Source organism: Teleopsis dalmanni, chromosome 1 (assembly GCF_002237135.1).
Source record: "Teleopsis dalmanni isolate 2A chromosome 1, ASM223713v2, whole genome shotgun sequence".
NCBI lineage: Eukaryota > Metazoa > Arthropoda > Insecta > Diptera > Diopsidae > Teleopsis > Teleopsis dalmanni.
Window position 1 is genome coordinate 46,916,615 of NC_051846.1, and position 21,226 is coordinate 46,937,840.

The 21,226-nt window shown below is 28.5% G+C and overlaps 1 protein-coding gene across 3 annotated transcripts; it reads left to right on the forward strand.

Annotated features, from left to right (window-relative positions):
- Positions 1-1,570: 1,570 nt before the first annotated feature.
- Positions 1,571-17,042, forward strand: LOC119672562 (NGFI-A-binding protein homolog). Of its 3 annotated transcripts, XM_038083634.1 has the most exons (7): positions 1,571-1,996; positions 13,138-13,413; positions 13,471-13,545; positions 13,606-14,300; positions 16,223-16,314; positions 16,386-16,458; positions 16,527-17,042. In XM_038083634.1, the coding sequence occupies exons 1-7, from the start codon at positions 1,615-1,617 to the stop codon at positions 16,854-16,856; spliced, it is 1,923 nt and encodes a 640-aa protein (XP_037939562.1). In that variant the 5' UTR covers positions 1,571-1,614; the 3' UTR covers positions 16,857-17,042. The 3 variants fall into 3 exon arrangements, with proteins under 3 accessions (XP_037939562.1, XP_037939561.1, XP_037939563.1); XM_038083633.1 differs by having other exon boundaries at positions 13,471-14,300; positions 16,527-17,041; XM_038083635.1 differs by having other exon boundaries at positions 13,471-14,300; positions 16,386-16,462; positions 16,527-16,636.
- Positions 17,043-21,226: the final 4,184 nt, after the last annotated feature.

Below are 21,226 nucleotides of genomic sequence, written 5' to 3' on the forward strand. Positions count from 1 at the left end.
AATTAGTATTGTTACTTGTTACTTCCTCATACCAAAATTTGTTTTCAAAATATAAATTAGTTACTGAAATATAATATAAATATAAATTTCTTTTCAAAATATAAATAAGTAACTGAAGATATAACACTTATAGTAATTTAATTACTTCATAATATCAAAAATGAGCTACGTGACCTTATTATGCGGAATTAATGATATGACAGTATAAGTCATTATATCATTTTCGCGCCAAAATTTTTAACACACTTCACTAATTTTTTTTATTATCTAACCAACGTATTTTCTAACAGAAAAACATCTCATTATTTTTAACGGAAACTCTTTTAAAAAACTTAAAAAAAAAATATGTACAATAACATCCTTTTAAATATCACCAAGGAAGTTGATGCATAAAAAGACGATAGATACATTATTCTTGCATAATTATTAGATATTATATACGACGCACTTATGTATAAATATGTAAAGAAGAACGAGGATCTTAACGTGATTAGAAAAAAGTGTGCACCTAATGAGCGAAAACAGCGCAAAATCGAAAAGATTTCAAATATATTTTCAAGGGCGGAGCAGATATATTTGCTCTCTCTTTCTTTTTGCTAATTGTAAGCGCTTATGCTCTTAAAATCTTTTCTTTTTGAGTGCCATAGTAAAGTAACTCAAAGAGTGTACGCAACTTTCCAATAAGACAAAACTTCTTCACATTTCTTAATGAATTCTACATACCTACATATGTAAAGAAATAACAAATCAAAAAAACTGAGACGCTACCCTCCTCGTAAACAGAAATATTTAGAGACGAATCACACATTTTATAGGTACTTTCACGTTCAAGTATCCCTCAGCATATGCGTAGCCAGAAGCTCATGTTACTCAGAGATACAAATTCTTGTGTTGTGATTTCAGTCACAGTTCAGTTTTGTGTGTGCATTTTATCGTTTGTTCGAATTAACCCTTTAACGCGACTGTCCTTGCAATGTGTTCTCCGCATGTGTGTTAGTTACACATTTGGTCTTACCGCGTTACAAAGCTAACCGCACCGCGAAAGTATCTTTAAGATTTTTCCCTCCAAGAAAGAAAAAAGAAACGCAACACAACACACACAACTGCGACTGCCTTAGCCACAATTGACTCAAGGGTTTCAAAGCTGTCCAACGACAATTTAAGAAAACAGAAGTTCGCCTGACCTCGACAAGAACGGATGAAGAAGTTAAAATTATTGTGCATTCATATTAAACACAAGCCTTAAGCGAACTTGACTTTTAAATAAAAAATAAAAAAATTAAATAAAATTAAAAAAAAATTCGTCTAAATTAAAAACATTGTTTAATAGTGTATTTTTTATTTTTCATAAATTTAATGAAGAAATTAAAATTAAAATTAAATAGTGTACAAAAAATATAATACATTTAGTGTAGTTCTTATTGAAGTGTTTAGTTTTTTTATTTCATTTTTTTTTTGTTTTTTATTTATTTTTGTATTTAATCCCTTTTACAGTTTTAAGTTGTGTAGTTTGCATGAGTTTTTAATGTTTTTTGGTTTTTGCAATTGGTTTTTCGCAATTTCTTCGATTTTTTAAATAATAAAAAATCGTTATAAAAAAAATTTTTGCAAATTATGGAGTCCGTCACCGGAAATTCATTGTGTACAACAACAACGGCGGCGACTAGTACATCAACCCCAACAACAGTAACCGCAACAACATCAACAATTTCCGCAGCACCCACAAGTGCTGTAAACAGTAGCAGCAATGCTAATACCGGCAACACGACTTCAGTTGTAATGTGCAGTTCCAATCTGTCAAGTAGCGTTGCAAATTTACCCGCGAATCCACAAATTTTACAAGTTATTGATATCAAGCAAGATGATTCCAATAATATGTCACTGGCAAGCGCCACTTCAGATGGACAACGTTCACTCTCAGGTGCACCATCTGCTTCATCTAGTCCAATTTTAAGTCCACCTGGCAAAATATTTGGACGTAATGCAAATGGAACAAGTAAGTTTAATTATTTTTCTTTATATTAATTTAAATTAATTTAAACATAATTATTTATAAAATTTATAATGTGCTTTTAAAATACTTACCCAACTCAATGCTTTTCAAATGGCTTAGTTTTAAAACTTTTAATTATTTTTTTTTATTTGCATATTTTTAATAATGCCATTGGCAAAATTTAAAATTAAACATAATGTTTATTCATTTCATATACTACATTATTTATTATATCTCGTCAGTTATTCTTTTATTTGAAAAAGTTTTCAATTATTAGTTACAGCTGTGATTATTTCTGCTATAAGTTGAATGTGATAAATAAGGGTTAAAAATAATAATAGTGGAACACATGAATCCGCTTATAATTTTAATCAGGCATGTTGATTTTATAACTATAATGCATATATACAATTTTCAACTAAAATAATAAAAATTAAAAACAAAATAAAAAAATTATAAAAAATGAATGAAAAAATGTAAATATTAACTATTTATATATATATTAATATATATAATTAATGTACATATATATAATATTTTTTTATTGATATTAAATTTAATATTAATTCCTAATATTTTTTCTTGACTATCAAGTGCTATATTAAAATAAATTTTTAATGATTTAAAGGCATTAAGTTTTATTAAATAATTTAATTATTAATTAATAATTTACGTAAATACAATACTTCATTTATTTTTCTAATGCAAATTTTTTTATTTATTAATAAGAAAATAATTTTCAAAGTGGAGCATAAATAGAAAATTTTCTTATTTCATTTGAATTGTTATGAAAAATCAAATATTTTATTATCATCCACTTTAATTATTTTTGTATATAATTTTATTACAATATTAATATTCTTTTACATATAAAAAAGCATACTTAACATTGCAAGAGCTTGCAAGAATTTATCAGCAAATGTCCTTCTTCAACCTTAGTGTGTACTGCAAGGAACTAGAAATTTTGTAAACAATTTCCTGTTCACTTAACTTAACATTAAGTAAAAATACATTCAATTAACATTCATTAGTTTTTGGTCTTTGAATATGGTTTTGGGTAGATTCGTTCGGCTTGGTTCACAATGAAACCAAGATATCAGTGAAGATTGATACACTTTAAAACGAAATATCCCGTGTAATAAAATACTGTTGTCTCCACTAAAATTGAGAAAAAAATTACGGAGCGGTAGACTAATCTACTGAGATTTTCAATTCTATTAGTGAATTTAATTCCCTATAGTTAACTGAATGCATTGTAATGAAATATTACAATTGATCCAGATAAAGTAATAGACCTTTAAGTAAATCTAAAAACTTGATTTGAAAATGAATTCTTTTTTTTTGTAATATGTTAGCCCCCATCCAAAGTAAATTCTGTAATAACAATAATAGTTGATCGTTTATGCAATAGTGCCTCACAAACTCAAAGCATATTCTTTGAAATTATATTAAATTAAAAATCATGCATTAGTATATGTTCCGAGTTTTATAAGATAATAATGCAACCCACAGTTTCTAATTACAATTCCTGCAACGATTTTTAAGTTGTTTTTATTTAGTTTTTTGCAGTCTTTAAATCATCTTAGGTTAAAACTTCTTATAAATAATTGCAAATATGAAATTTCTGGAAAATTATCCTATTATAATTTACCGCATATTTCTCCTCTTCTTTCTAAATGATTGGAAAAAAATTACCTCTTCCTAATCAACAGTACGGTTTCTGATCTACAAGTGACGAGGATGCGCCTTTTCGGATACATTGTACTAATATAACTTTCTGTCCATTTCTACTTTTTTACTGAATGAGTGAAAAAAATTGTTCACTTCCTAATCCACAGAATATTTGTAGATGTACAAAGAACAAAGGCGCATATTATAAGTCTGTGTCATAAATAAATTTTACTTGGTATGCCCTTACCTTGAAACCTCTTCAACCTGAAACCTCATAGCAAATCAACTATTATTTAAAATCATAACAGTCATACCTACGAGTTATACCAATATATGGTAACACAATGGGCCTATAGACCTAAGTGGATTACTTGGGATAACTGGTATAACCTACCTATACCTACGATTCCTAAATAACTCTACATTAATTTTTTTTTTGGTACGATTAAAAATAAAATGATCATTTTATTCTAATTCAAATATACCTATATACGTATTAGTTAGCTTTAGATCGTCTTCAAAGAAAAATTAAAAATTTAATGCCTTAATTCAAACTGAGTTGGAGTGTAAGATTTCAATATTTTTTGTATTAATTAATTTTTAATTTTATGAACTAAAGAGCGTTTTACAAATTTTCTTCTAAAGTTACTTAGTTATGGGTATAAAATAATATAAATACTGAAGTCAATAAAAGTTTAAGTAAGTAAATACTTTTTTTTAATTTTAATTCAAATTATATGTCTTATGTTGAGTTTTGTTCGAGTTAGTGCAACTGGACACTTTTAGTATTTCTTAGCTGGGGTGTTTCTACATTGTCCCTCCCTTCTCTTTGACTAATTTATGTATTCCTCACAAACATCGCTGATTATTCGATAACTGATCTAAGATCTGTATACCGCTGCGTACGACTAGTGACTGCGGCTAGAGATTTAATAGTGCTATGTATACTATATTTAATATTTATTCTAAATTAAAAGCATAGTATACTTTAAAGTCATACGTCAAAAAATTTTTATTTGATTTATTTATATCTTTACTTATTAATACCATATGTACTCGTATCTTAAAGTATTCTAATTCTTATAAAATTCCCTTAAATAGATAAACATATTTTTCTAATATTTCTGTTATTTTTTTGTTATTAATTTTTGTTTGACTATATTGACTCACAACAGTTTGTGAAAAGAAATATGCTGTACAAAAACTATCTGAAGAAAAATGCAGTCACCCATTGAGACGCCAATTTTTTCCCTACTTTTTGTATTTACTTATTAACTGAGAAAAAAATTTATTCTGCAAATTTACTTCGCTTTCTTCAAGAATGTTTTTCGTCAAAAGTTCCATAACAAAAATGCGCCAAAAATGTATATAAAAATGAACTTCAGTATAGTTTTTAGGATGCGTTATAATATAGCAAATTTCTTTCCAGTAATTTGAAGTTTGTAATACAAAAGAAATAAGCAACTTTTTTGTTATAGTTAAATATAAAAAACAAAAAAAAAAATAATATAAAAAAATTTCAAATCCGTTAAATGGCAGCCTGTTTCTTTTTTAATTTAACAAAGCTTAACGTCTTTTTTATTTTCCTGAATAAATATATTTTATTTTTATCTTACTTTGTCATATATCACTTGAGCTTAAATATCAAACAAACAAAACCAGAAACACCCTTAAATAATTTTAAAAATTTTAAAATAATTTAAGATTCATGTAAACTACAAAACTGAAAAGTACCAATGAGCTGTCACTCCACAGTGGCAGTAAAATATATCTAAAGTAAAATATATGAAATATGTTCAGGTATAAATTCGTTACCCAAGTCAGAATAAGCTATTAGGGTATTATAAAAAAAAAACAAACGTTTATAAATGTTTAGGCAGCGTTTCTATAGTGGTGTGATTTTTGATAGGTTAAAAAATGTAGTATAAAAAATAACCAACCCTCAATGTTTTTTTCCCTCAGTAGTTACCCTCAGTAGTTCATTGCGATGAAAGATAGACATTTCCAAGAGTACAGTTTCCTTCACACAAGCGATTTAATTACAGACGCTCATTCCTGTGAATTCTAATTAGAATTCAAAGTTGAGCAATGGCGTTTGTAGTAAAATGTAAAAATTCTTGTATCTCAAAGAGAAGCTACTTCAATAGGCATAATTCAGTTACAAGCAGAACGCGCACACAGTTAAGAAATAGTAATTAAATTTAATGTTTAAATAAATATCCTTTGAGAATTGCTTATTTGTGCCTTACTTGCTTGCTTGGCTGACAACATTTCTAAGATAAAAAGCAATGCAGGGAAAACAGCACAAAAAATTTACTACATTATAAAAACTTAAAAAAAAGTTATAATATACAATAAATAAAAATCATTTAAACATTAAAATAAGCAACTCATTTTTTCCTTCTCATAATATTGAGCTATGTTTTATTGCAATATCGGCTGCGACGGCTACGACGGCAGCGCTATAGCGACATCGATTGCGCCTGCGCGTATGCATTCCAAAGCACAGTAATGGGGTTCCATTTTTTGTTGGTTCACCCTTGAAGACGCAAAAGAACCATTAGCACGTACTACCAACAAACCAACAAACCAACAAACCAGCGAACCAACAAACAGTTGGTTTGCACAATAACGCAATGTTTCACTGAGACGATTGCAATGTTATTGCCACCAATGGAATTTTGATCGACAAGAATTTCGTCGTTTAAAAAGTCTTTAATTTTCATTTAACGTATAGGAGAAATAGTTTAAAATCGTTTTTTGCTTCATTTTGCCTTTTTTGTGAAAATCATCGAAGCACTCATATTCACCTTTGGAAAAGTATCTATAGATATTTACGTTGATATAGTTTGCTGTGTAAGAACAAGCTGCCAGCGACTGTGTATATATATTTTTTTTTGCCTCCAGTTTGGTTTGGTTTTTGTTACTGCAACGGCATCTTTCCCGGCCGGTGCTCTTATACCAGATATATTCTGGTATACACTTCACATTTACTATATGGCCGAACACTTGGTATGTGGCGTCGTATGTCATTATAGCTTCCAAGTGCCAACTAAAAAGCTCCTGCAGTTTCAATTTTTTATGCCTACCTACCACCAGCCATTAGCGATTGCTGTCGTTTCTGTAAAAACAACATATTTAGCAAATGACAACAACAGCAATATTAATATGTTGCTGCAACATAACCAGCAGCATTTCACAAAAAATCATCACCTACAAAAAGTTAACAAAAAAAAAAAGAAAAAAATGGTAAATTAAATGAAAAGAAATGTGGCGCATTATTTGTGTATTAAAATCACGTCTCATTTATTTATTACTGCAAATACAATTTAAGCCTCTTTCAAGTGTAAACATTAACCATTAACCAAATCAAAAAAAAAAAGAAATACAAAAAATTTATTAAAGTTAAAAGGAAAACTATCTTAAAAAGTTGATACCGCACATGAGAAAATTTAAGATTTTTACGTATATAGCATGCTTACATACACGATGTGTTCGAAGTCGCTTTAATTGTTGTAATTAACTATGTTGTTCGAATAATTAATTACTAACAATTACTCACATAATTTTGTTAAAACGATATACACATTATATGTAATTATGATAAATCATCATGAATAATGAAAAAATAATTAAATTAAAAATAAATGGAATGGTTACCTGTTGTCCTATTACCTGCAAATATGCGCATAACCAAAAAGCCCTACTGGCAAAATACTGTAATGTTTAAAATGTTCAATGAACAAGTACATCGTTTCGAAAACCGATATTAAAGCTTCAGATATTAAATATAATTATATAATTTATCTTTTTATAGTTTTTTTAACGCTTCACTACCCTTTGTTCTGGTGTTTCTTTTACAATATGTTATATTTTGTTCTTTCGATTCCAACTCATTTATTATGCAATTCAGACGTTTCATTAGCTATGTTTTTCGCTTATTGCCGAATTCTTTCAATTTCAGTATATTGTTATTGAAATATATAAAAATGATTTAATATATAATATTTATATTTATAAACATAAATTTATATATAATTATATAAAACAAAATTTATATTATCTTTTAATTTTTTATTATTATTTTAGTACTTCTTCTTATAAAAAGATGTTAACTTTGTTAAAGTATAATAATTTTTTATACTTTAAACTATTATAATTTATTTTTTTAAAAAAAAAAATAGAAAAAAATTTTTTAAGTACGCTCCGTTTTTTCATTAGTTTTTAATATAATCCTCACACCCCCACCCCCCTGAGATAGAAATCACTAAAAAAAGTTTCACAAACATCCGCTATTTAAAATAAATAATATCTTAAATTAGATGCTATACTTAAATTTTTTATTTACTTTATAATATTTTTTTTTTTACTTAAGCTTATAAGCACTAAAGAAAACAGTTTTTTTTATTGAACAACATCTGAAAAACAGCGGTAACATATATTCATATATCTAAACAATTTTCTATAAGAATTGTTTTTAAGCCGGTCGAATACTTTTTGAGTGCATAAGAAACAAATAAATAGATATACGAAATTTTATTTTCTTGTATATAATATATGTGCTATATACAGGATTTTCCATTTCAGGGATCTAAGTTTGCAGCGCTTTTTCAATATGATATGTCAAGCAGAATTAACATATTATCCAAGATGTGATATATTTAGTTAAATTGTTGAAGCACTTAAAGTGTTTTTGCCTTAAGACCGTATTGACTTTAGGATTTGCTTGTAAATTATTATTTTAATTTATACAGAGAGTCCATCCCATAAGCGGTCCATTTTTGTAATCTTTAGCTTAAGTTCATTTTGCTTTATTTTGATATGACAAAGATGTGACACGAATTATCAATTTTGTTAAAGATCTGGTGGCAGAAGATAATTGGTTTCGACAAGACGGCGACACAACCCACATATCACACAATCAGTTTTGTATTAGTTTTGTTGTGCTAGAAATTTCACGGACGTAGAATTTGACATTTGGATGATATGAATTTGTCTACCAAGTTCATGCGATATGTCAGCACTGAATTTTTTTTGTAGATTGACGAAATGATCATCTTTATCTGCAAAATTTTAAAACTCTACGATTTGGAAGTGAACTTCCATGAAATTAAGGGGGAGGTATTGCTTGTTATATGCCAACATGTCATAGTAAATTTTTTCAAAAACATGCCAGACAGCATGGGCAATACTAGTGTCCCATGGAGAACATTCGAATGTTATTCAATATCACATTTAACATGGATAACCCTATGTTATAATAATAATAATAGACATAATAAAAAGGGTGTAGTGTATTTAAAATGCACTAATAGTGCTTAAATAATCTAATCTTTATCGTATTTTTCTTATCGGTAGGAATAAGACTGTCCTCATATATTCATAAAATACAAGCTTAATATTTGCCTTTAAATTTTAAGTGTTTATATGTATTTAAAACTGTTATTTTACCATATGATGTTATCTATTAATAAATCCTTTTTTAATACAAAACAAACATCAACAAATAATTTTGTTTTCATATTCTATACATCATTTATTAGGTTACATGTTAATATAGTATGGTTAGTGATACCATAACATTCATTTAGATATTATAAATTCCTGTTTCGGTTAATAAATTGAAGGGTTCAAATTGTTAAGGCATTTAGCTTACTTCCTTGATTTGTGTTCTTCTTTTAAGTTGAGATTTTATTAATACTTTTTATCGGGAGTTTTATTATTGCATACTAAATGACAAGACCAACAGCAGAAACAATAACAACAATAATAAGAACAAGCACAACATAACTAAATATCGATGCACCTTACTTACTCATATAGAAATCTCTGTATGTGGACATGTATCTTTGACTAATTATAAACTTTTTTTGTATGTGTACCATTTTGATAAAATAAATGAAGAATAAACAACAAAAAAAAAACCAACTTGTGTTATATCGTTAATGTGTGCACACTTCAGTAAAAGGCAACAGCTTAACAGGCGACAGCGTCGAAGTAAGAGCTGAAGCCAGAAAACACCAAGCCCAAATGAAAAAATCAGTGCTTGGCTTACTCTTACTGCATGTAGATTTCTTCCAGACACACGTTGGGCCTAGTGGTAACAGTGCAGTGGCAGTAACAGGCAGTGTGTGCAGAATGCCAGAAGCTTTCTCAGCTTGTTGGTAGAGAATAACATAGTTGGTACTTTAGTCAGTCAACATATTGGCAGCATTTTGTGTTATTATGGCGGGTAAAATATTCTCACATAATTATTTACGATTCCACATTATCATTGCAAGAGCTACGTTTTTATTTGCTAAATTATTTATTAACTTTTTGTATTGGCATTGTTTTTGTTTGGCTGCTGTACGCTACTGCACAACTTCTGTTGTGCTTATATACGTCCGTATGAGCAAAAAAGTTGACAACAGCAACTAAAACAGCAGCAGCAACAGCATCATGTAAATATTTTCATTAGCTCATTATGTTGTTGTCTGCTTTTCTACTTTTTGGTTGACTTATGGGCACACATTGAATTTTAAGTGCAAACGCATGATGGGTAGTATTTTTATATGTGCGTTAATTACTTACCCAATAACAAAAAATTCTCCGTTCATATAACCATATATATTATCGATAGCTGAAGGCCACAGCAGCCAGAGCTATATCGATACAGGTTAGTATTAGTTTTATAAACTAAACTATCATTATTAATAAATAAATAAAAAATATATATAGGTACAGTCCAAGTTCACAAATTACAATTCTCTGAAATTTGAATTCTCCAGAAATTAGAATTGAAGTTTGTAAAACATTTAACGCTCTAAAATTAGACCTAAAAATTCTAATTTCTGGGTTTGTTTTATTTTTTGTATGGATTTATTTATGTTATTTCTGCTCTTTTAGCAGAAATAGATCTGAACATCTGAGCCATCTGCATAGAACATATTAAAAGATAGAATGAAGATATGCTTGATGACGGATCTGTATATGAACCCAGTAGTAATATTGAGTTTTCAGACAGAAGCGAATGAGTTATTGTTGAAGTCTTCAAACTCGACAGTAGAGGTGGAGAACTATCGATAGTCGGCACCATCGATAGTTTTTTCGAAAGCATCGATTACTATCGATAGTTTTCGATAGTATGTTAATTTCAATACAAATGTCCGTTTAATTCAAAAAATCATTTTTTTATTTTCAATTTCAAGTAAAATTTAATTAATAGTTATGAAACATTTCATTTAATTTTTGAAGATAATATTTTACATAAATTAAATAAAATAAAAATCCTAAATTTTATTTTTTATTTATTTATTTTCGACATTTTTGCTGTTTTAGTAACCAAAGATTTTTGATTAAAAATAACGTCATATTGATATTTTTTTGTTTTATTCGAGTGCGGCGTTCTGAAACTACTTGTTCAGCTTTACTGAACATGCGCTCGGACTTGACTGAAGTAGCGGGTACACAGAAATATATCATCATTACTATTAAATAGTAATTTAATGTGGACATGTTTATCTCCGTGATGTTTTAAGAATTAGAATTTAAAATTTACTTTACGCCATGGCATACTACAGATGCCAAAAGTGTGCTTTTTTTGTGAAGCGTTGCTATGACAAACTATCATAGACTACCGATAGTCTAACACTACCATCGTAGTAGTAAATCATCGATAGTGTCGATAGCACTATCGACACCAAAAAGTCAAACAAATACAACTGAGAATATACATATGTCACAGAAAGATTAGTTTTAAACTTGCCGATTGTGCCGTCTGCGTCTCCATTAACTTTCAATTAATTTCTTAGCTTTGAACATTATCGCAATTATTTTTACTTTTTTTAATACACTCCATTTTTATTAAATTATTTAAAAAAATATTATATGTACATGTAATATAATTGGAGTAAATCTTCATGTTTCGTTACATTTAGTTAAAAGAAATACAAGTTATATGTATTGCACTGGATTGTTTAGTTTCGTTTACTTATTTTTATTAAATAAAATAAAGGGAAAAAGAAGTCTATTGTGTTTTTGTTTTCAAAGAGTTTTTTAAATTTTTTATTTTTATTCAAATCAAAAAATTGTTCAGCAATTATAATTTTTCAAAAATTAGAATTACCTTAAAACAAAGTGGTTTTAATTTGCCAGCGTCGAATGTGGTTGGTTGATCAGTTGCAGTGGGAGGCCATTAGGTAACTTCCATGTATCTCAATTAGCGATTTTTCGCCGTTCTGCTACCACATTCCTCGGAAGAACCCTAGTGGACAAGAGTAGAGACTAAATCCATCCCGCCGAATTTAGGTAATTTAAAAGGTCTTTCGTTTTCACCGATGAACAGTCTGATAAACTATCATAGAAGTATTTTCCTAAGAACCTATATCTTCTGAACGCCAAAGCCGGGCATTCACAGAGAAAATGTACTATGGTTTCTTTCTCCTACGGGTTTTCACAACTTCTGCATGGAGGGTTATGGGGAATGTTTTTTGCACATTCTCTACAGTGTCGACTGTATATATAAAAATAAAATTATTAATTTGTTTTAAATAGAATAACACAATATTTTTTAACAAAAATCCTTAATCCTTTTGAAAGACTTCTCACATAGTAAACAGTTTTTTATTCATTTTTATTTGTTTAAACAAGAATTTAATTTCACACGCTAAATTTGAATGTATATTATATGTTTTTTTTGGTTATAAAATTATCGAAAGTGATAAAAAATTTAAAAAGAAATGTTAAGAATCATGCTGCACCTTTCCGCTCATTTTTTCGTATTCTTCATGCGTATCTAACAATACCAAATGTGATATTTTGCTTTTGCTGATGCGCCGCCGTCGCTGCCAAAAACTGATGCGATGATCCTTTTCGTTTTCGCTGTCATCTTTAAAATCGAAAACTAAAGTTTGCCTGCGTGCGTCTTGTACTTTTGTTTTGTTTTTGAGTTTCTACCCTTGTACCCTCCTCTATTTTGCATAAGTACACTGCTTTGCCGCAAAGCCTTTGCGCTTCTTATTAAGCTGACACTGACGCTCACGTAAACGTTGGCGCAGACGCACAGATAATTTCTTTATGCAGATTAGGTAAGGAATACGCCGGATTTTTTACTTCTGCTACGGTTAAGATTTTTTTTTTACTTTGCTTTTGATTTTTTTACATTTTATTTTATAAACTAATTTTTTTGTGTTTGCAAGACAGAAAGGGTTACAGTCCATTCGGTCCATTTTTTGCTCCTTTTTTTATAATTTTTTTAAGATATTTTTTATACAAAATGTAGAATTTAAATTTGTTTTTTTCTTATAATTTTTAAATGTTATGGGAAGCATTGAATTTTGTTGGTCTGGGATGATATTTTTTCTTCTACCAAAGGAAATAACTTGTTTTAAGCCCTTCATGCTTGCAAGTTTTAATATAAAACATTTAAGAGTTATATATGTCTATATATGCTCGGATAATTTAATTAACCTTTTTTTTTTGTAATTCTTTAGTGATTGCCACTTCAAGACCCAGCAATGAAGCAGAAGTTCAATTGTATCTTGTACTACAGCGAGCCAGTCTCTTGGCCTATTATGACACCTTACTAGAAATGGGAGGTGATGATGTACAACAATTATATGAAGCAGGCGAAGAGGAGTTTCTTGAGATTATGGCTTTAGTTGGTATGGCATCGAAACCGTTACATGTACGCAGATTACAGAAAGTCTTGCATGAATGGGCCAATAATCCAACACAATTTCAATCAGCTATATTAAGTGGTTCATCAAGTAAGATTTAAAATACTATATGCAATATCTTTATTATATATTACACTCTATAAATAGGTTTATGCGAGACACCCACAAAGCCCATAAATGCATATAATCCTGCCGAACCTTCAACCTCTTCATTAACACGCTGTAAGTTTCTCAACTACAATCCTACACCACCTTTTAATCCAACACCACTCATAAATACAGCACAAACAAGTTCCACAAATTTGCTCACGCAAATGTGTACACCCGCAATCACAGTACCAGTCATACAACCACATACACCATTATCCCTGCCTACAACTCCCACCACACATCAAACTACTGGTAGTACCGCACATCAGGTTACTTCCAGTTCGCCACAATTAACACCCGTGTTAACAGATGTACAAGTAACACATATCACACTTGGTGCAGAAAATATAGCACGTAAGTTACCGAAACGTGAACCACGTGCGCAGACTTCTAAAAAGCGTACAAGTCGCGAATTGGAACAAGTCATTGCTATGCAAGAAAGTGATCCAAGACGAATGGAGGAGATTCGTAAGTACTCAGCGATTTATGGTCGTTTCGATTGTAAGCGACGCCCTGAGAAACCCTTAACATTTCACGAAGTTTGCGTTAATGAGGCTGCCGCACAATTATGCCGTCTTGTGCCTGCACTTCTTACACGTCGTGATGAACTATTCCCCTTGGCGCGTCAAATAGTTAAAGATGCCGGTCTAGGACATTCTGCAAACATCTCAAGATACGGTGGTCTTTTACCACAAATGCAGGCACAAGCAGCAAACATACAGAGATCAACGGTAGTGGTTGATTGTGAATCAAGTGACTCTACAGTGCCAATAAAAAGACAGCGAGTGTCGTCCACTGAAACTAAGTCCTCTGCTGACTTAAGTCGGGTAAGAAATAAAGATTCAATGTAAGCTTTGCAACTGGAGGTGTGCCTAAATGCTTTTAAAATGCTTTTCGCTTTTCAGCAAATTATTTAATTTATGCTAATGTTTTTATTTTGCTTTACAGCTTCTTAGGGAAACTCAAAAAGAAAAATATTAACTATATTCGTATTTTGAAAGAATTCTCCCAGGTTGAATATGCATACAATAGGAAAATTAGAAAAATTTTATACGAAAAATAGGAAAAATTGAATAGCATCAAAGCTTAACATATATAGATTAGTTTCCGTCTATAAAATATAAATAATGTAAAAAGTATCAGAATTAAGAGAACTGACATTTATAAACTTTGTGTATCACATTAACCATATACAAATGTGCTGATTCAAATTTATTAGCAATTAAGATATATTATCCATACAAAACATATCTATTCTAATTATAGTTTAGGACCATTCTGACTGAACTTTTAAGTTCCATCTCTAAATTTATTGCAATGAAGACTAATTATTATAATACATATAGAATAAAAAAATAATATAGACTTGAGAACTGTGACTGTAGTTTCTTTTACTTCAGATAACTTCTGCTAGTATAGTAAACTAGCACTATTACTACATATAATGGTATTTTCAGTTCAATAGAATTATAATATAATTATAGATTCTTTTTAGTATAATTAATATTTCTCTTGTCAAGCAATACATATTACATATTTCTCTCAAGTCGGTTGGAATATAATTATGAATATATCATACTCAAAAAAAAATTTTTTGTTTCCTTGATTTGCAATCCGGATTACACCATATAAATGTTAAAACAAGAAGTCCTTCACATAATAGATACCAGTATTATAAAGCTACTTCCAAGTACCTTACTGATATTATTATAGTCGTTAATAATAATTTTACTGATTTACAGTAATTTTAAAATATTTTTTAAATATCATATAAAAATAAAGCACGTATTTTATAGTGGTATAGAGGATAGGTATAAGAAAGTAAGGTTCACACATAATATTTTGACGAATTTGTAAGGTTTTGGAAATTGGTGGATCAGGAAAAAATGGGTTATTGAATAATATTTATAAATGATGGGATAATCATTTAAATAATGTAACATATAAATAATAGTTGCTCTTTAAATTTTAATGGGGTATTTGGTAAATATTTTATTATTTACAAATATTTTCAATAATTTTTTTTATTTTTTTGACATTTTGAATTTTTTTTTTTGACAAATAATTTAATTTTTATTAAAATATTCAATTTTACCTATTTACTTTACATTTGCAGTTTTATTATAATTTTTTTTTTTTAAGTTTGTGTCATTTATTGCTTTTAAAAATATTTTTATTATTTTCTAACAATACCGTTTTTATTTTTTAATTTTTTTCTATTTTACATATTTTTATTTTTTTATTCGTTTTTAATTTAATAGTAATCAATTAATTTAATTTAATTTAATTTAGATTCAAATTATATTAAAAAGTTATTTTGTATAATTGTTAATTTGTATTTTGTTAATTTTATGTTAGTTTATTTGTTGTTATTACTTTTTATTGTTGGTATTGGATTGTTTCAAATAGTTTTATATTGAATATACATTTTTTATATTATAATGTTGTAATTATAAAGTAATCCTTATTTAGTTATATTTAATAAAAGTAGTAAATATCGTTGAAATTTTATATTGCTTTTTACATTTTTTTGCTGTTAATTTTAAGTTAATTATATATATGTTATATTTTGCTTCCAAATAGGTATTAACTTTATGTATTGCCATGTAAAAAATTGAAAAATAAATTTATTAAGTTTTTTTGAACCAAAACAAAATCTTGCGTATTTATTGCTTTCCTTGAGCTTGTAGCTAAACTAATAAAATAATTAAAATACATACAAAAAATAAATTTGTGTACAAAATTAAAGGAAACAACGGAAGACTCGCGTTACAATCTATTTGCCATGTATCAAAAATTTGCCAAACCTCCATTCGATCTAACGGATATAGCTAAATTTTCGTAAGTTCAATTAAGCTTACATACTGAATAAAAAACCAATTAATATTAAGATATTTTTAATATATTTTCAGTTTGAGTAGAACAGATTATGACGACAATGATTCGCGTTTCTCGTTTAGTAACTCGAGTTCACCATCTCTGCCAGTGAGTATGTGCTATGAATATTTTGACATATACTGATTATCAATATATATATTTTTTTTCTTTCATAGAACAATGGCATGGAAATTGATCGTGAACAAAATGAGCAAACGAAATTTTGTATGGACGAAGCACATAGCACAGCTTCACAAACCAGTACCTCCACAGATGTAAACCGTCAGAGCACACCGTCGAAACTATCCAGTAATCAGACCAAATTTGCTAACCGAAATACGGCAACAGAATGTACAACCATGAATACTTCACCGTTAGGTGGTGTGCAGGTCATTTCGTCCGCTGGCGGGCACATTATTGCAGTAGCAAATCCTGCTTTAGCACTGAGTCCAACACTTAATGAAGCATTAAGCTTAAAACGTGAATCAGATTCACCTGATTTATAATTCTGGATTATGATTGAAGGTTCATTTAAAGATAATGATTAAAATATTTAAATCGACTGAAATAAGCTACACGCATTTTCAAAAAGAAAATAAATTAAAAACAATCAGGATAACAATTATACTTGGTCTGAAGGCCCTAGTACCCATTACCTTAAATTAGGATATCGTTTCAAAAAAACAAATCCTAACTGGTAAATAAATATATGAAAAATAATTATATTTTCTACAATAATTTCTCATTAATACACTGTGCAATCTCAATAAAAAAATAAATTAATAAGATTTATTTCTAAGAAATACTAATATTAAATTTAATAAAAATGTATATATTTTTAAATATATACTAGATATTTATTTGTTACATACATCGTTAAATATATTTTTGATATTGTTATTAACTTAAAAAAGCAACTACCAATTTCTAAATAAAAATAAAAATAATCATATTTTTAAAAAACTAATTTTTTTATTTTTTAAATAATTTTAAAATTGTTTTTATAAATTTTTATCTGATGACATTACATTAAATTTTCCGTATATACTTTCTAATAATACTTTGACAGCTACGATACCATTATATTTTATAAATTGTTAGCTGAATATTAGCTTATTCGTAGTCGGATAAAGCAATTTCTGCTTGTGTAATGCTATATATTGGGTATTAGCTTTTTACAGCCTTAGGAAAACATTTTCCTTTTCATCATTAATAAAAATAATCTGTATTCCATTTTTCACAAAACTTTGACTAAAAATAATTAAAATTAAATTAATTAATTAAATAAATCAACAGAAATTTAAGTAAGTACAGTAAATTAAAGTAATATATAGTGTATATTATACCAAATACTGTTAGAAACGAATATCGGAAGCCTTATAAAATTCTGAATGCCAATAAATTAATTAAAATGATACAGATATTCTCAAATATGAAATAATCTCAAAATTTAAAATAATCTAAAAGAAAGAATCTGAAACATTTTTTATGTAATATGATATAGTGAATGGTCTTAAATCTAAAATTTACACAACACAGAAACCCTATCATGATAAAAACCCTAAATAACTATGACATTTAAATTTACATTTAAATTAAAGCCCTAGGATAATACACCGGACCTATAAGCAATCTACTACGACGCTACCATACCCTCTTATCTAATCTAACCTAATGATCATAAATGGCACTCTAATAAAATGTATAATACTCTAAGTATGGCTTGAAGTAAAGGGTCAAGAATTTTTTAATTTTGAGTCACAAATAAAATTATAAAGCATCGATTAACCTAGAATAGGTTAGGTTGAAGAGGCTGCCTTGTATACCAAGAAAGTCCACTTGAGCTCAAATAATGGCTCATTGTGGTAACACAGGAATAGCGTTGGTTCGTACATAAACTAAAAAAGCAGTATACGACTACCGTCAAAAAAGGTAACGACTCCTTCATTAGGAAAAGGTTAACCAACCTGACAATTCTATAAATCTAGCTGAGTCCCTAATATTGCAGGATGACAGCTCAGTCAGATCGGTATTAAAAGAAGCGCCTAAGATTTTTGATCTTCTCTTAGCTAAAGATAGGGACTAACACATGAGATGAAATACAGTTTCCTCCTTTTTCTCAGAGCCGCAGCCGCAACAAAGGTAATTATAGAAAAGCCTGATCTCATAGCATGCTTCCCTATTATGCAGTGTTTCGTCAGCACCGATATCGTAGTGTATATCGGTTATATACGTATAATCCATGTAATTTACGTTCATTGTATTTTAGAATGAGAAAATTAGGTTTTGATTAATTTATGGAGATCTGAAATACTTATCCCTAAATTTATTGGTCACGAAATGATCGATAGCTAAAACATAGTTTCTGTTATATTCTTAGTTATTCTTCTCCTTTTTTAATGGGTTTTACATTGTTAATTTAAAATCTGTTATTAGTTTTTGCACGTTTTCGAGATATCGTAATCTGTGAGAATTAAAAATACACTACAATAAATTCCAAAATAATATTTCAAATAGACTCAATATGGGAAAGACATCTAAAAAAACTTATTTTGGGCGATATCTCGAAAATTTGACGCAATAGGCAAAAAAGAATTATTAGTTCAAATTTTTAGTTTAATGCAGTCTTTAATTGAAGATAAAATTCAGAAAGTCTGCCGAAACTATCTCCAATAAAAAAAAACTTTTTTTGTGCTAGATGGTATATAGTATAGCATTGTCATATTGTCGATAAAGTAATACTTTCATTACTTATAAAGTGCTTGGCAAATAGAAAGAGTTTTTGCGATATAAAAATTTTGCTCAAAGGTCATATTAGTACATTTTTAAGAATTATGTTATATATATATGTATATATATTGAATATAACAAAAATAAAATAATAATATAAAATTTAATATATAGAAACTGTTTCGAATTATTCTATCACTAAATTAGAATAATAAAATCGAAAAATCATATATCGATATAAAAAAAACTTTCAAATAATATATTACATATATCTCTAAATAAAAAATAATACCAGCAACAAATAACATTTCAATAAGTTCCAAATGTTTTTGAAAAATTACCTTATTGCCAATATTACTTACGCCCTTTCTATTTAAATTGACACTCGATTATCGTCTATTGTTTTTTAATGATGTTGTGCCAACAGCGATTGTTAACAATCTCTTTGATTTAGAGGATTGCAATCTTCAGGTTAATGGGTATTGATTGTAGTTTTTCTTGTCATTGACTTATGCGGTGCTCTGTGTTCGCAAAAGTATCCGCAACCCTTATCAAGATCGGATTATCTATAAGCGGCTAATGGTTTTTCACTTTTGCGATCGAAAATGATCGTGTGCAACAATTTAAAATGCATAGTCACGTGGGTTTAGTGGTATGTTGAACAAATAAAATTGCATTGTAGTCTTCTTGATTCGCAAATTTGCATACTTTGTCTTTTTTTCTTTATCGATGATAACTTTATTGAAGCAAAAATATTTGACAACTATTTATATAGGGTTTTCATATACCATTTTCGATTATGCAAATATTTTTTGATAATGATTTTAGGTTATTGCCAATGTAATTTGCATGTTTAATATGCAAATTTGTATAGTTTCTTCATAATCTTTGAGAAACTGCAATTCCTTCTATATATATCTGTATTATTGCCACCCAAGTGCATATTATGAGATCATAAACAATCCTAACAAACGAGCTCCTTGACATAAATTGTCCGGATGAGAAAATTACTTACGATCTTTTTTAAGAACAAAAAAAAATTATTTACATCTTGCATAGAATTTTAATTTTATTCCTTATTGCATTTTAGTATATAAAATGATTTATGAACAGAGAAAATATTATAATCCTTTTTAACATTATTTGTTGAGTTCTTATCATTTACATTTCATACCACAGCTGTTGTAATTTGTTGTTCTAATAAAATTATTCCTTTATTGTGGTTATGTACCATGTGTCTTCAAATTTTGAAGCGCGGGAGTGCTTCAAGACGCGAGCGAAAGTATCAGCTTATGTCTCCGAAGGCATAAGTTGCCTTCAACACATTTCTATTGAATGAAAAGAAAAAGGATGCGGTTTGATTTTAATCTTGCTTTCTACGGATATTATCAAATGAGGAGCATATGCATGTCAACTCTGATTAAAATCAAGCGCATTTTAACTGAAGAACTACGATTATTTTCCATGTTCTACATTTGTAAAAAAGAAGGAATTATTTATTTGAATATCAAAACAATTTCTTTTTCTTTAATAAAAGAAAAAGAAAATTCAGATGATGGGTGAAGATTCATAATGAATGAGGATATCTATTATTTAGCAATACAAATTTAAGGTAACAGTTCGAGCTGAGTAAGTGAATAGTCACTCTCTCATTCGGTTTACTATAATCGTTCATATATTTCTTTGAACACTTACTATTCTTTTGTATATTATAACATTATAATTCAAATTTCTATTTAAATATAATTTAAGACTTTTCCAAAGGCTGTTATGGTAAATCAGTGGATTATATATAAACATAACGTATGCTACATAGTACGTTCAGGAATAGAAAAAAATTGCTTATTTTATAAATTAATTTTTGACCCAAACATAGAAGATATTTGTTTATTTTTATAAATTTTAATATCACACATTTTTATATCTATGACTAGCAATCTATGTCTATGACCAAAACTTAATCTTTGATTAAGAAATGGTAACAATCAAAATATATTTAAATTTTAATTAAGTGAATACTTGTACTGGCCGTAAAGGACTTGTACCGGCCATAAAGGTCTTGTACCAGCCATAGAGGTCTTGTACTGGCCATGAAGGTCTTTCGGATACTGCCAAATATCCATCAACAGTGGTCTTTAGAAATATC

Bases quoted from the DNA above. Each gene is read 5' to 3' on its own strand.
- LOC119672562 (XM_038083633.1), top strand. From the start codon at position 1,615: ATGGAGTCCGTCACCGGAAATTCATTGTGTACAACAACAACGGCGGCG. The intron at 14,301-16,222 runs GTAAGAAATAAA...ACAAAATTAAAG, and splicing joins CCTCTGCTGACTTAAGTCGG to GAAACAACGGAAGACTCGCG. The intron at 16,315-16,385 runs GTAAGTTCAATT...ATATATTTTCAG, and splicing joins ACGGATATAGCTAAATTTTC to TTTGAGTAGAACAGATTATG.